This window comes from Lepus europaeus, chromosome X (assembly GCF_033115175.1).
Source record: "Lepus europaeus isolate LE1 chromosome X, mLepTim1.pri, whole genome shotgun sequence".
Lineage (NCBI taxonomy): Eukaryota > Metazoa > Chordata > Mammalia > Lagomorpha > Leporidae > Lepus > Lepus europaeus.
This window is the reverse complement of record NC_084850.1, coordinates 126,963,921-126,976,459: the sequence shown is the minus strand read 5'-3', so window position 1 is coordinate 126,976,459 and position 12,539 is coordinate 126,963,921. Positions and strand designations below refer to the sequence as shown.

General features: G+C 39.6%; 1 protein-coding gene across 1 annotated transcript in view; it reads left to right on the top strand.

Moving 5' to 3' along the window:
* Window positions 1–4,275, top strand: part of MBTPS2 (membrane bound transcription factor peptidase, site 2) — a 39,681-nt gene extending 35,406 nt beyond the window's left edge. Inside the window, exon 11 of the mRNA XM_062183482.1 lies at window positions 1,344–4,275. Within this exon, the coding sequence (XP_062039466.1) occupies window positions 1,344–1,566 (223 nt within the window). The 3' untranslated portion in view covers window positions 1,567–4,275. The remainder of the gene's footprint in view (window positions 1–1,343) is intronic.
* The last annotated feature ends 8,264 nt before the right edge of the window (window positions 4,276–12,539 follow it).

Here is a 12,539-nt window from a genome sequence, read left to right as displayed (position 1 = left end):
GGATATGAAAGGGAAGGAAACCTGAATATAAATTGAGAATTGAATTTACAGATTTAAAACCTTTTAGTAAGTTTATAAAGAATAAAAGCTTTGGTTACTAGGGAGATGATGAATTATGTCTTATCTGAGCCTTTTAATTCTAACCAAATGGATCATGACTCATACACATAACCATGAATTATATTGGTCCCAAAGAGGAACGTGTAAGGAAGATAAGTTTCTGCTACTTAAAAGCATTTCACGGGACAAAATCTCATGTTGTCTATATCATATTATGTTTGCATATAAAAGATGAAAATTTTAAAAAATTGATCTGTGGAACTTTAATTAATGGAAAGTTTTGCAAGAATTCTTTATTTTTGTCACTTTGAAATATTTAAAATTTTTTTCTTCAGTGATATGTAGCAAAATGAAATGGAAAACAAATAAGCAGTTATCCCAAATAATACAATCAAGATTTTACCTTGTAGAGTTTGTAGTCCTGTCACAGAGTTGATAATCTTACAGATAATAAACTAAAGTAGGGCTCAAAGGATAGAATCTTTATGTTTCCTGATTGTATTTGTCAGGTTTTTGTTACTTTAACTCAGATATTTGAGCTATTTCTGAAGGAGAGTTTATTTCACCTAATGGTTTGGAGGTTCACAGTCCAAGATCGAGTGGTCTCATTAATCTGGCCTCTGAAAGAGGCTGGCAGTGGTGGAGAGTATACAGAAGGACTACTGACAAGCCAGGAAGTAGAGAGAACAGCTAGACCACACTTGAAATACAAAACCAACCCTCTCACAAGAACCACCTTCCAAGAGCATACCCCCAGTGATCTAAAGACTTCCCACTAGACCCACCTCCCAGGTACCATAATTACATCAAGTCTCTACCATTAATTCATCTACCATTAGCATTATCCTGTTATCCATTAACATAATAATTCAGAGTTTAAATGTCTACATGAGTTGGGGAGCCAAATCATCTTCAAACTGTAGAGCTAGTACAAAATAATACTCCGTGAGAATCAAAAAGTAATTTTCCTTTATTTCTTAATCCTTCCACCTTCCTTTCCCATGTATCATTAAAGGATTAGAAAGGCTTAGTCCCCCTAAGAGTTCATTATAGATGGCTTAGTTTATAAGTGGTTGGCCTTTATTTTTGTAGTCTAGGTTTTTGAACTTTGAAATAATGTAAACTCTTGTATTTTAAATAGCAGAGACCCAATAAGGAATGACAAAGATTAAAGTAGGTAAGTCAACTGTGATCTCAATTTTAGTCAGTAAAATACCTCCTGACTCAGAAATGTGGTTTCCAGTCAGACCTCACGGTCAGCTCCTTAACCGATTGTAATCCAGGTACCTGATTTCTCTCTCAGGAGCTCTGGCTATTGTTAATGCAGTGCCCTGCTTTGCTTTGGATGGACAGTGGATTTTAAACTCTTTCCTGGATGCCACCCTTACCTCAGTGATTGGAGACAACGATGTCAAAGATCTGATAGGATTTTTCATCTTGCTTGGTGGCAGTGTCCTTTTGGCTGCCAATGTCACTCTGGGACTCTGGATGGTTACAGCACGGTAATATGTACACTCCTCTGACAAAATCTCTCAGTTACAGTATACAGCTCTGTGGTAAGATCCACTGCCCCTCAAAACCATACTTTGTATGAAATATGAAGTATTTCCTTAAAATTCCACGTTAGCCAACAACTTTGAACTTCTCCTACATCCAAAGTATACACACACTGCAGTAAGGGGAGAGGGGTGAGCAGAAGAAATGAAAGGCACAGTCCATGACTACATTCTAGTTTTAAAGACTGAAAATACACACTTCAGTTGTGTGTGGAACATTTTCTAAACAAGTGCAAACTCACTCATGTAGTACCATTTTGTGTGACTACATATCATTGTATAGTATAAAGGAGAACAGAATTAGGTGGAATTCATTGGATAAAATTATTGAAAAAGCCTAATTAGTCACAATTCTAAGGAGTCCAGACTTTGGCCAAGTTAAAGAGTGAGCATTTTCTTGGCCTGTATCTCTTGTTCTTTGTCTTGTTTCAAAAGTATTTTAAAAGTTCATGGTGTATCATTTTATACTTTGAAAACTGAGGCCTGATTATAATTAATAAAATTCTGTAAAAGAATCTACTGACATGAAAGGGAAAATCTTTGTCAAGTGATGCCAAATAAATTAACCCTACGTAGTAGGGCTTTTGATATTATGAGGCATAATGTATGTAGTGTATTTCCGCACCCTTATAAAGCAGCACCAGCCTTGACATCGGAGTGAGCTGCAGGAAGTGTCTCGTAGCAGTCATGGTTGAACCTCAGCACTAAGCCAGGTCCTCTGACAGATCTAAAGATAGACCACAAGATCTTTAGCAGTCCTGCTTTCTGTTTCCTATAGAACTTTGAAACTTGGAACCCTTCCAGGGTAGACATTTTCTTTTGTGCTACTGAGGCCATCTGGGGCCCAACTGCAGGGTTCCTGTCTTCAAGAAGCAACAAACTTAAGCCCTGAGCCATACTCTCATCACCAGCGGCTCCCATGTTACTCTCTGCCAGGTAATTAAACACCTGGTCCTTGCTTTCCATCTCTTTCGTAAAGCTACCTCTGTGGGTCCATGAAGACATGGTAGTAGTGTAAGAAAGGCTACTTATGAGCAAAAACGTAGATTTTCCAGAGCTTGGGAATGAACTCTTGAGCCTGAAAGAGCCACATGCGGTTCGAGGTCTTGTGGAGATGCAGCCCTCAGAAACGGGAAGTCAACTGGTCAGTGTGAAGCTGTTGGTCTTAGAAGGACACGAGCATGCTGTTTCCTTGGTGAAAAATACATGTTTCTCTCACACACTCAAGAAGTAATAAAAGGCAATAATTCATTAATAACCACATATCCAATTTCTTTAGTAAGTAAGATATTCCATGGGGTCACTTTTCTTGGGCCATTGAGTTGCTCTTTAAGCACTAAAATGTTTTCATCATTTTTAAGCAACTTTTTAGATTGTATTAAAAATGTTACCTTCTTAAAGTGAAATTATATTGAGTATAATTTCAACATTTTATTAATGACTGTAGTCATCAATTAATCTCATTCACTAAAACCATGCAAATTACTGTTTTATCCAAGAAAATACGGCATTTGTTCTGTTATTAGGTAGACAGCCGTTTGGGATCAAAATATATTAGCATAGTAATGCTAAGACCTGTTCAGATAGTAGAGTTTGGGAAATGCCATGAAATACCTATATAATTAATTCAATTATATGAACTAAGAAGTTTACTAAGAAAATGTTGTATATGTACAAGTCATTTTTTTAAAAAACTGAGAAAAGATTTTAATAGAATAAATGCTATCCATTAGCTTCTTTTTATGGATACAAAAACAAAATCAAAATGTCATTTTGTTTTAGCTATTAAACACCTTGGTCTGTTGATCCATAGGGTCAGGGTTTGGGAACCACTCTACTCAAACTGAGCAATTAGCACCAATTGTGAAGTAGCCTCATTGTATAAGAAAGAAAATGTTATGTGTTGTCTCTTCAGCTTGATGGTGGGCACTTCTAGAGCAAGGACCATGTATTCGTATTTGCATCCCTGGCACAGTGCATGAGACATCATAAGTACTTAATAAATAAATGTGGTTGAATGGATGATGATTAATGTTATTTATGAATTAGAAAAGCATGTCTCTATTTAAGTAAGCTGTAAAAAGTATTATTGAATAGTTACTGTAAATATATGTTAACATAAAAAAATAACTTGGAAGATCTTTGTGTCCTTGGTGTATTATCATCTTTATAGAAAGAATCCATATGGTTTTCTATACAATAATTAGAAAAACAAATTATTTCAAGAATTTGAAGGAAGTGTTCTTTCTGTGTTGTTACTTTGTTCAACAGTAAAAAGTTTATTCTCAGTGTTCCGACTCTGCATTGTTTACATTTTTTAGCAGTTTTTTAAAGTCACCTATAATCTGTAAAGAATGTATACTTTTCAGCATCTCAGCTTGAAAAGACATGCAGTTAAACTCGACCTTTTGATAATCACTCATATAGGTCATTGTGTCTTCTAACAGCAGATTGTAAACATGTGTTTCATAGATATGTGGCTCTCAGTCACATTGTCCTATGATATTTATTGAATGTCTACATACTAATGGTGCACAGGTATTTTTTTTCTATCAATCTTTTGACTGTGTTGTAATTCATCCTTAAGCTTTAACTTGAAGATATCATAATTGCCAGCATTTGATGTTTAGCAATAAAAGAATAAATGTGTACCAGCATTTTATGTTTATCAGCATGTAAGTGTTGTCATTTTTTGAAAAAAAACAAACAACTCTGTGTTCTTTTTCTATCAAAATTGTTCCCATTACATATGGTAAGATCTGAGTTGGTTTTAAAAACAGCCTATAGTTTTGTTCATGTAATCTGTATATGAAAGTTGTTGCAGACTTTGGAAGTAAGACTTCTAAATAAGCTTCCTGTACTCTTGCTGCAGTTTTGGAAATGGCTGGTTTGTGGATGAAAGAAGAGGACTATCAGGTTTCATTGTGTTAATGTCTGACAGAAGTCTTCTGTAAGATAGTTCATGTTTTTAAGAATTCTTTAAAGTGTTTTAGCAGTGACATTTGGTTCCTTTTGACCTTTTGCCCTAGGACTTCCTCCCTTTTCTCTAGCACCAGCCTTCTCTCCCTCCCTCCCATTCTGTTTCTTTCTCTATTTCTATCTCTGTTGCATTACTAAGGGCCAAATAATAGACTGGGAATTTAGCTCAGTTCCTGATTTTGCTGTCATATTCCTCTCCTTCTCCTCTTTCATCCCACTACAAGACTAAATGACTGATTATATAAACTATTTTAATAGCTTTACTGAGATATAATTAAATACCATAAAGTTCATCCCTTTAAAGTATGCAGTCTTTTTCTTTTCATGTCTAATCAAACAATAGTTTACATATGCTTAGTATAATGTAACCTTTTTTCCTTTTCTGTAAACAATTAGAAATACTCATATTATTATTTTTTTAAGATTTATTTATTTGAAAAGCAGAGTTACAGAGAGGGAGATCTTCCACCTGCTGGTTCACTCCCCAAATGACCGCAACTACTGGGGTTAGGCCATGCTGAAGCCAGGAGCCTAGAGCTTCGTCCAGGTCTCCCACATGGGTACAGGGGTCCAAGCACTTGGGCCATCCTCTGCTGCTTTCCCGGGCACATTAGCAAGGAGCTGGATCAGAAGTGGAGCAGCCGAGACTTGTGCTGCAGATGGTAGCTCAGCATGCTACACCACAATGTCCTCCCCAGTATTTTCTTCATTTTTAAAACACATTGATACAAAGTAGTTTGTAACAACTGTTCTGTAGACTAGTGACAGTCTGTGATGATGTTTTTGTCCAAACATAGTGAAATGAGAAAATAAAAATGGTGTATTGTCTTTTTTTAAATTTTATTTTAAGTTATTAAATGTATTGTCTTTAAATACAAAATATATAAGACTGCCTGCTGCCCTTTATCAACGAGATCCCCTATATTTGGTATATAGAAACACTCTGGAATTTTCCTTAGTAGTGCCTCTAGGATGGCTTCTTGTAACTGATACAAGGCCATCGTGGGTATTTGGACAGTAAGCCAGTGGGTGGGAACTCTTTATGTGTCTCTTCTCTCTGCCTCTGAAATAAATAAATGATTTTTAAAAAAAGTGTAAGCATTAACCAGTAACTTTAAAAAGGACCAAAAATTATAATATTTTAGCTATTGGCTAAAGATTTTGCTTAGTGACGCTAGTCAGAATAACTTGTGTTCATGAGCGTCCTCACTGATGATAACATAAGCCAGCACTAAAATCTGATCTTACGGAAACAGTATCTTAGAGGCTGTAACAAACCAACGTCAGAGAGAATTTGGGCTAGGATTGCCTTTGCAAACACCAAATTAGACAATAGAAAGCTAGTTTGGAATATTGTATTTCAGAAAAGGCTCTTTTACGTATGCATGTTAATGTATATTTTTTAATTGGAAAAGAGGTTGGATTTCCTTTTTTTTTTTTAAAGGTATGTAAGGGTGGGCATTTGGTGCATCAGTTAAGATGCACTTGGAACACCTGCATCCCACATCAGAGTCTCTGTTCAAGTCCCAGTTCCAATTCTAATTTCAGTTTCCTGCTAATGTGCACCCTGGGAGGCAACAGTTGATGGCCAAGTTGATGGCCAAGTTGTTGGGTGTCCGCCACCCATGTGAGAGATTGAGTTCCAGGCTGTGATCTGGCCCAACCCCAGCAGTTGTGTGCATTTAGCAAGTAAAACAGGGAATGAAAGATCTGTTTTCCCCTCTCCTTCACCTCCCTTCATCCCTTTCAAATAATTTTTTAAAACATAAATAATTTTTTAAATGTGTGTTCTTTTGTAAATTGCTTATCTACATTTTTTGCCCATACTTCCCTGTAGTGATCATTACCTTCTTATTTTTCATTATTCAGGAATTATATTTTTACAAATAATTTACAAACATATTTGACTATACCTTAGTTTCTTTTACATGTCCCTTTGAGACTTTACTAGAATTCTTTTCCTTCCTTTCAATCACTTTGTCCCATCTTTTAATGGCTTCTATTTTTCTTTCTAGGCTTTATATATCAGCAAAAATCTACAATGGTAGGTAGCATTTTACCATTTGCAGAACATTCACTTCTCTTCAAGGTACCCCATTTCTGTCATGGGAAGACTTAGGGAAAATAGATTGGTAATGAGAAGGGTATAGAACTGTGATAGAATGAGGTAAATAATGTAATTTGTTTCGGCCTATATAAAGAAATAATTTGGGGCCAGCACTATAGTACAGTGGGTTAGTCAGCATCCCATATCAGAATGCCAGTTCAAGTCCTGGCTGCTCTACTTCCAATCTATCTCCCAGCGAATGCACCTGGGAAGGCAGAAGATGATAGCCCACGTGCCTTGATCCCTGCCACCCATGTGGAAGACCTGGATAGAGCTTCTGGCTCTTGGCCAGCCCCAGCTGTTGCAATCATTTGAGGAATGGAGCAGCAGATGGAAGATTTTGTCTCTGTCTCCCTCTCTTCCTCTCTCTCTGATGCTCTGTATCTCATATAAATGCACAAATATATCTTTAAAAAATTTTAGATTTATTTATTTATTTATTTGAAAGACAGAGTTACAGAGAGAGAGAGAGAGAGAGGTTTTCATCTGCTGGTTCACTCCCCAACTGGCCACAATGGCTGGAGATGGGCCAGGCCAAAGCGAGGAGCCTGGGGCTTCTTCCAGATCTCCCACACAGGTGCAGGAGCCCAAAGACTTGGGCCAGCTTCTGCTGCTTTCCCCAGCACATTAGCAGAGAGCTGGATCAGAAGTGGAGCAGCCAGGACTGGAACCAGTGCCCATATGGGATACCAGCACTGCAGGTGGTGGCTTTACCCACTATACCACAGTGCCGGCCCCTAAAAAAATTTTAAATAAGTTTTAATTAGAAAGAAATATATGCTCATAGAAAACATGTTAATGAAAATTAATTGTGACATATTCAAAAAATGGGATTTGTTAAACTAATAAGCTGCTATTTAAAGTTCACAGTGTATTACAAGCATTTTCCATATTATTAATATTCTAGTGTTATTTCAATAATATCATCACCATGATAAAAATGCCATAATTTAATCTCCAATTTCCAATATTGCAATCTTAAAATAACGCTGTTTGAAGTATCCTTATAACTAAGCTCTTTTACGTATCTATGATTCCCTTTGGATAATTCTAGAAACAGGAAAATCCTAGAGGAAATATTGCTGTCTTGAAGTGTGAACAAAGTTTTATTCAGGTTCAGCATTCTTAATCTGAAAATACAAAATCTGAAACTTTTTTAAGTACCGCACCTAACCTCAGGTGATAGGTGGTAGTCAAAAGCAGGCACACTGAAAAAACTGTAAAATTATCTTCAGGCTGTATGTATTAGGTGTATGTACTCCTGTATGAGACATGAGTGAATTTCATGTTTAAACTTGGGTCTCATTCCCAAGATAGCTTATTATGTTTATACAAGCGTTCAGAAATTTGAAACATTTGAAATCAGAAACATTGCTGGTCCTGAGCATTTCAGATAAGGAATGCTCATGCTGTGTATACACATTGCCTTGTTGCATTTAAATTTTTTTCTGTTAATTGAGTATATACAAAATGTGTCTTATTTCGATTTGCATTTCTTTGATTAGAAAAAAAGTTGAGTATTTTAAAATGTATTGGCTAATGTGTTCTTGTTTATCCATCCTTTAGCATTTAAAAAAATCTTTAAGATATATTTATTCATTTAAAAAACAGAGAGAGAGAGAGAGAGAGATCCATCTTGCATTTGCTCGTTCCTTCCCCAAATGGCTGCAACAGCCATGTCTGGGCAAGGCTGGATCCAGGAGCCAAGAACTCTATGTGGGTCTCAGACATAGGTGGCAGTGACCCAAGCACTTGGGCCATCTTCTGCAACCTTCCCAGGTGTATTAGCAGGAAGCTGGGTTGGAAGCAGAGGAGCCAGAACACAGTAACTGGCATTCCCATACAGGATGCCAGTGTTGCAAGCAGCAGCGTAACCTGCACCAGGGTGCCAAGTCCCCTTTGTTGGTTTTTCATGGAGTAGTTATCTTCTTACCGGTTCCAGGAACTCCATCTGGATCTGGGTGGCAGCGCCCCAAGGACTTGACCCATCATCTGCTGCTTCCCAGGTGCATTAACAGGAAGCTGGATCAGAAGCAGAGCAGCCGGTCACTCTGATATTAGATGTGGGTATGGCTAGTGGTAGCACCGCAATACCTGCCCCTGGTGATATATTTTTAAAGTATTCCTGACCACAAGGTTTTATAAATATTCACATTCATTTTCTTTAAAATTTTTATTGTATGATTTTTTCTAAAATTAACTTTTTAGCCCACATGTAATATATTTTGAGGTTACTCTAAAGTAAGGACATAACCTTATGGTTTTTTTTTTTCTGCAAATGATTAACCATTTGTCACAAAGAAGCTGGTTAGTCTTAAGAGTTATTTCATACCAGCCAAGGAGAGGCATCAGTTTACATCCTCTGGAAAGAACAAATGTAATGAGTGTGTTGAGGTAACCAGGTAGACATGAGCCTATGTGTCTGTGAGGGGCTGAAGAAAAATGGGAATTTCTGTGTGATGGAACCAGGAAGCAAGCCTTGGAAGCAAACCAGTATTTCCCTATCCAAAGCCTTGCCATTGTTCAATAATATGGTTGGGTGGGTCCCCTGGGTAGCTTAGGGGATTCTCCTCTGCCCTTCACCAAGGGGGCTATTAAGAAATTCTGGGAGGGATTCCACACCCAGAAAGCTGTACCTGCAGTATTCCAGAAAGGCTGCAGGGGAGGGGAAAGAGGGCCCAAGCTCTGGAGTGTTTTTCCAGACAAACTCCAGTCTGAATGCAGACGGGGCTTTCAGCACCTTACTGAGACGCCGGCCTGGTCTGCCAGGTGTACGGTCTTCGTTATTTCTCTTCATTAAACTTTGCTAGCATGCTCACCGCTACTCTGTCTCTCATCTGAGTTCTTTCTTCCGCCAAGACGACAGCCCCAAGCAACCGATTCTGGGTAACACCTGTGGCGCCTAACGCAGGGCACTGAAGAGAACCTGTGGCGGTGAGTTCCGAGCAGCCTCACTCTGAGGATTGCTACTTCTTGCCTGCCTTCGTGACACCCAAGTCTCTTTGCTAATGTTTGACGGAGGCAGAGGCTTGAGCACTTTCTTTGATGCTAGCCATCTTGGCTTTGCCCCGCTCTGTCTCTTTCAGCCAAAGTCTCTTTGTTGCGCTCATGAAGGAGGAGTATCCTACAAGAGGCCACAGCAATTTCCTCTTTCAACCCCTCTGGCTAAGCCCTCTTGCCTGACCAGCCTAGGGCCTGCTCACTGTCCCCTCCTGTCTCACATGTGGGAAAGTGGGGGAAATCTCAAGTCTCCTTGGCCACCGTTTTAACAGCATGGCTCATTTTAACCACCACCAGACCCTACAGGGCCGTGGGTTCCAACTCCCTGCTAAGTTTTTCCAGGCTAGCAAGAGCAGGCCTCCTGGCCCTTCTGACCAAAGGGTTCCCTTTTTCTTGCTTGCTAAATTATGGAAGTTTCTCTGCTTGCCTGTGTAAGATCCTTCTGCTCTGCAGTTAGGGCCAACATATTCCTTCCTGAACTTGTTAAAGCCAGAGCTCTCCGACCACTTCTTCGCTCCAGGGTAGATCCTGAGGCCTGAAAGGATAAGAGTCTGAAACTGCTGTACTTTCTAAAATGGTGTACATTGTTGAGTGTTTGTAGACATCTATTTTAAGTATTTTTGTTCTCCATTTGAAATTCTCTGAAAATATTTGTGAATACATTTACGGAGCTCTGTTTTAACAAAATTTGGTTGGCTCTAGGCTTGACGATGCTGATGTCATGTGCTAATCGTTTTAATCAGGGCTTTTCTGTACTATTGTAACTGACCAAAATAATGAGAATTTCTTGTGTCTTGGGGAAGGTTTCAGGTGTTTTTCTGTTTCTGTTATTGTGCCTTGATTATTTGGAAGAACCGAGTCTTAAAGGAGTTAACATTATGTGTATTTTTGATGGTTAAGTGATTACCTTAATTCTTATTAGCTCTGGCCCACAGCTTTGGTTACAAGTGCTCAGGTTAAATGTACATTATCAGCCTATTTTTATTTTGAACAAATGTTTTGAAACTCTGACAAGCCTTTAGATTTAGCATTAGAAACTGAGTCTTCTGACTTTGGGGCTTCCAGTTGGATCCCTGGAACCCTCAAAGAGACACTCAAGTTGCTGAGGTAGTAGTTGTTTGAGTTAAATTATGTAAAATGCATTGTAAGGTTATCAAATGATGGCAAAGTTATGTTGTGCTTATATAAAAGTCTAGTGTTTTATGCACCAGGGTTAGTCACTGTTATAGGACACAGTCTCAGAATTGATCCCATGCCCCACAGCTTTTTGTATCAGATATAGTTTGGCAGGTGCTGGTCACGTGCTGCTGAGGGTAATGGGATGTATACTGTCACATTCCCATTGTCCGACCAGGGCCTGGCTGACGCTGAGATAGGGAGGGAGCTACCCGCTCTTCCCCATCGCACCCCCATCCTTGCTCGCAATCCTCCTGTTCCCTTCCAGGCACCTAGGTGTCCCGGCACTAAGGGTTGAGACCCCACATCTGTGTCTGGGGCCATGCACCCATGGGGGGCCTCCACCCCCAGGCAGGACAGCCATATTTCAGATGAGGAGTTACCTGGGAGCTAGGCGTTCGTTGCATGAGCAGGTGTTATTCCGGCCACAGGACCACAGACTGGCTGAAAGAAGGAAAAAATATCAAAAGAGGACTTTGGTTGCTCCCGAGCCAGCAGGCTTACAGGTCAGAGGGGACTGACAGGCTCAATCAAGCTAGCATTGAATAGCCAGGCATGGGCAGGTCCAAATAGGGAGCAAGGGGAGGTCCAGCCAAAAGGGAGAAGCAGGTAAGAGCAGAGACCGTTCCCGCTGGGGCCACAGACGCCCAGCTCTGGGAGCTTTTCTCGCAAATAAACTTGTTTTCGCCTCCACAATCTCCCAGAGTTTTCTCTTTTCATTTCTTTACTAAGCAACAAGTCACGGACCAGGGGTTGCCACTCCCCAACTGGGACGCCTGAACTGAAATTGTCTCTAGTTTGAAAAAACACTTGGGGCTGGCGTTGTGGGTTAAAGCCCTGGCCTGAAGCACCGGCATCCCATATGGGCGCCGGTTCTAGTCCAGCTGCTCCTCTTCCAATCCAGCTCTCTGCTGTGGCCTGGGAAAGCAGTGGAGGATGGCCCAAGGACTTGCACCTGTGTGAGAGACCGGGAAGAGGCTCCTGGCTCTTGGCTTCGGATTGGCGCAGCTCCCACATTGTGGCCAATTGGGGAGCGGACCAGCACATAAAAGACCTCTCTCTCTGCCTCTCTTCTCTCTGTAACTGTCTTTCCAATAAATAAAATAAATTTTAAAAATAGTTTAAAAAAAGAAAAAACACTTGTCATTTACAAAGGAGGCTGTTATTATTTTACTTTTTCAATTTGGTAACATAGTGAAGTGAGTCTACATCTCATGAACTAGAGTGTTTCAATAATTGACTAAATTCGAGTGCTTAAATCATTTCTGCCCATAAGGTAGTTTTTTTCCTGTGGAAATGGTGTTTTTCTGCATGAACATATGCCATTATCTCAGGGAACTGTTCTTGTCAACTTCCTGATTGAATTTCTTTTCTTTTGTGACTCATAGATTTTTCAAGCATTGATTTCGTACATTTCTTAAGATTTCTCTTTAAAGGCTAAACACATTCCGCCTTGGGACAAACATCCTGATTTTTGAGAGAACCTGTCTTCCGCTCCCCTCTCACACTGTGAGGCCCCAGGTCCTCCCTCCCAGAGAACCAGCACCCGTGCGTGTTGTGTGTGAGCCAGTCCGTGAGTGAGGAAAATAAAAAAACCCACAAAAACAAAAAAAAACCAGCAAAACTTCATCTGTTACCTGACCACTAACTGTGGAACACTG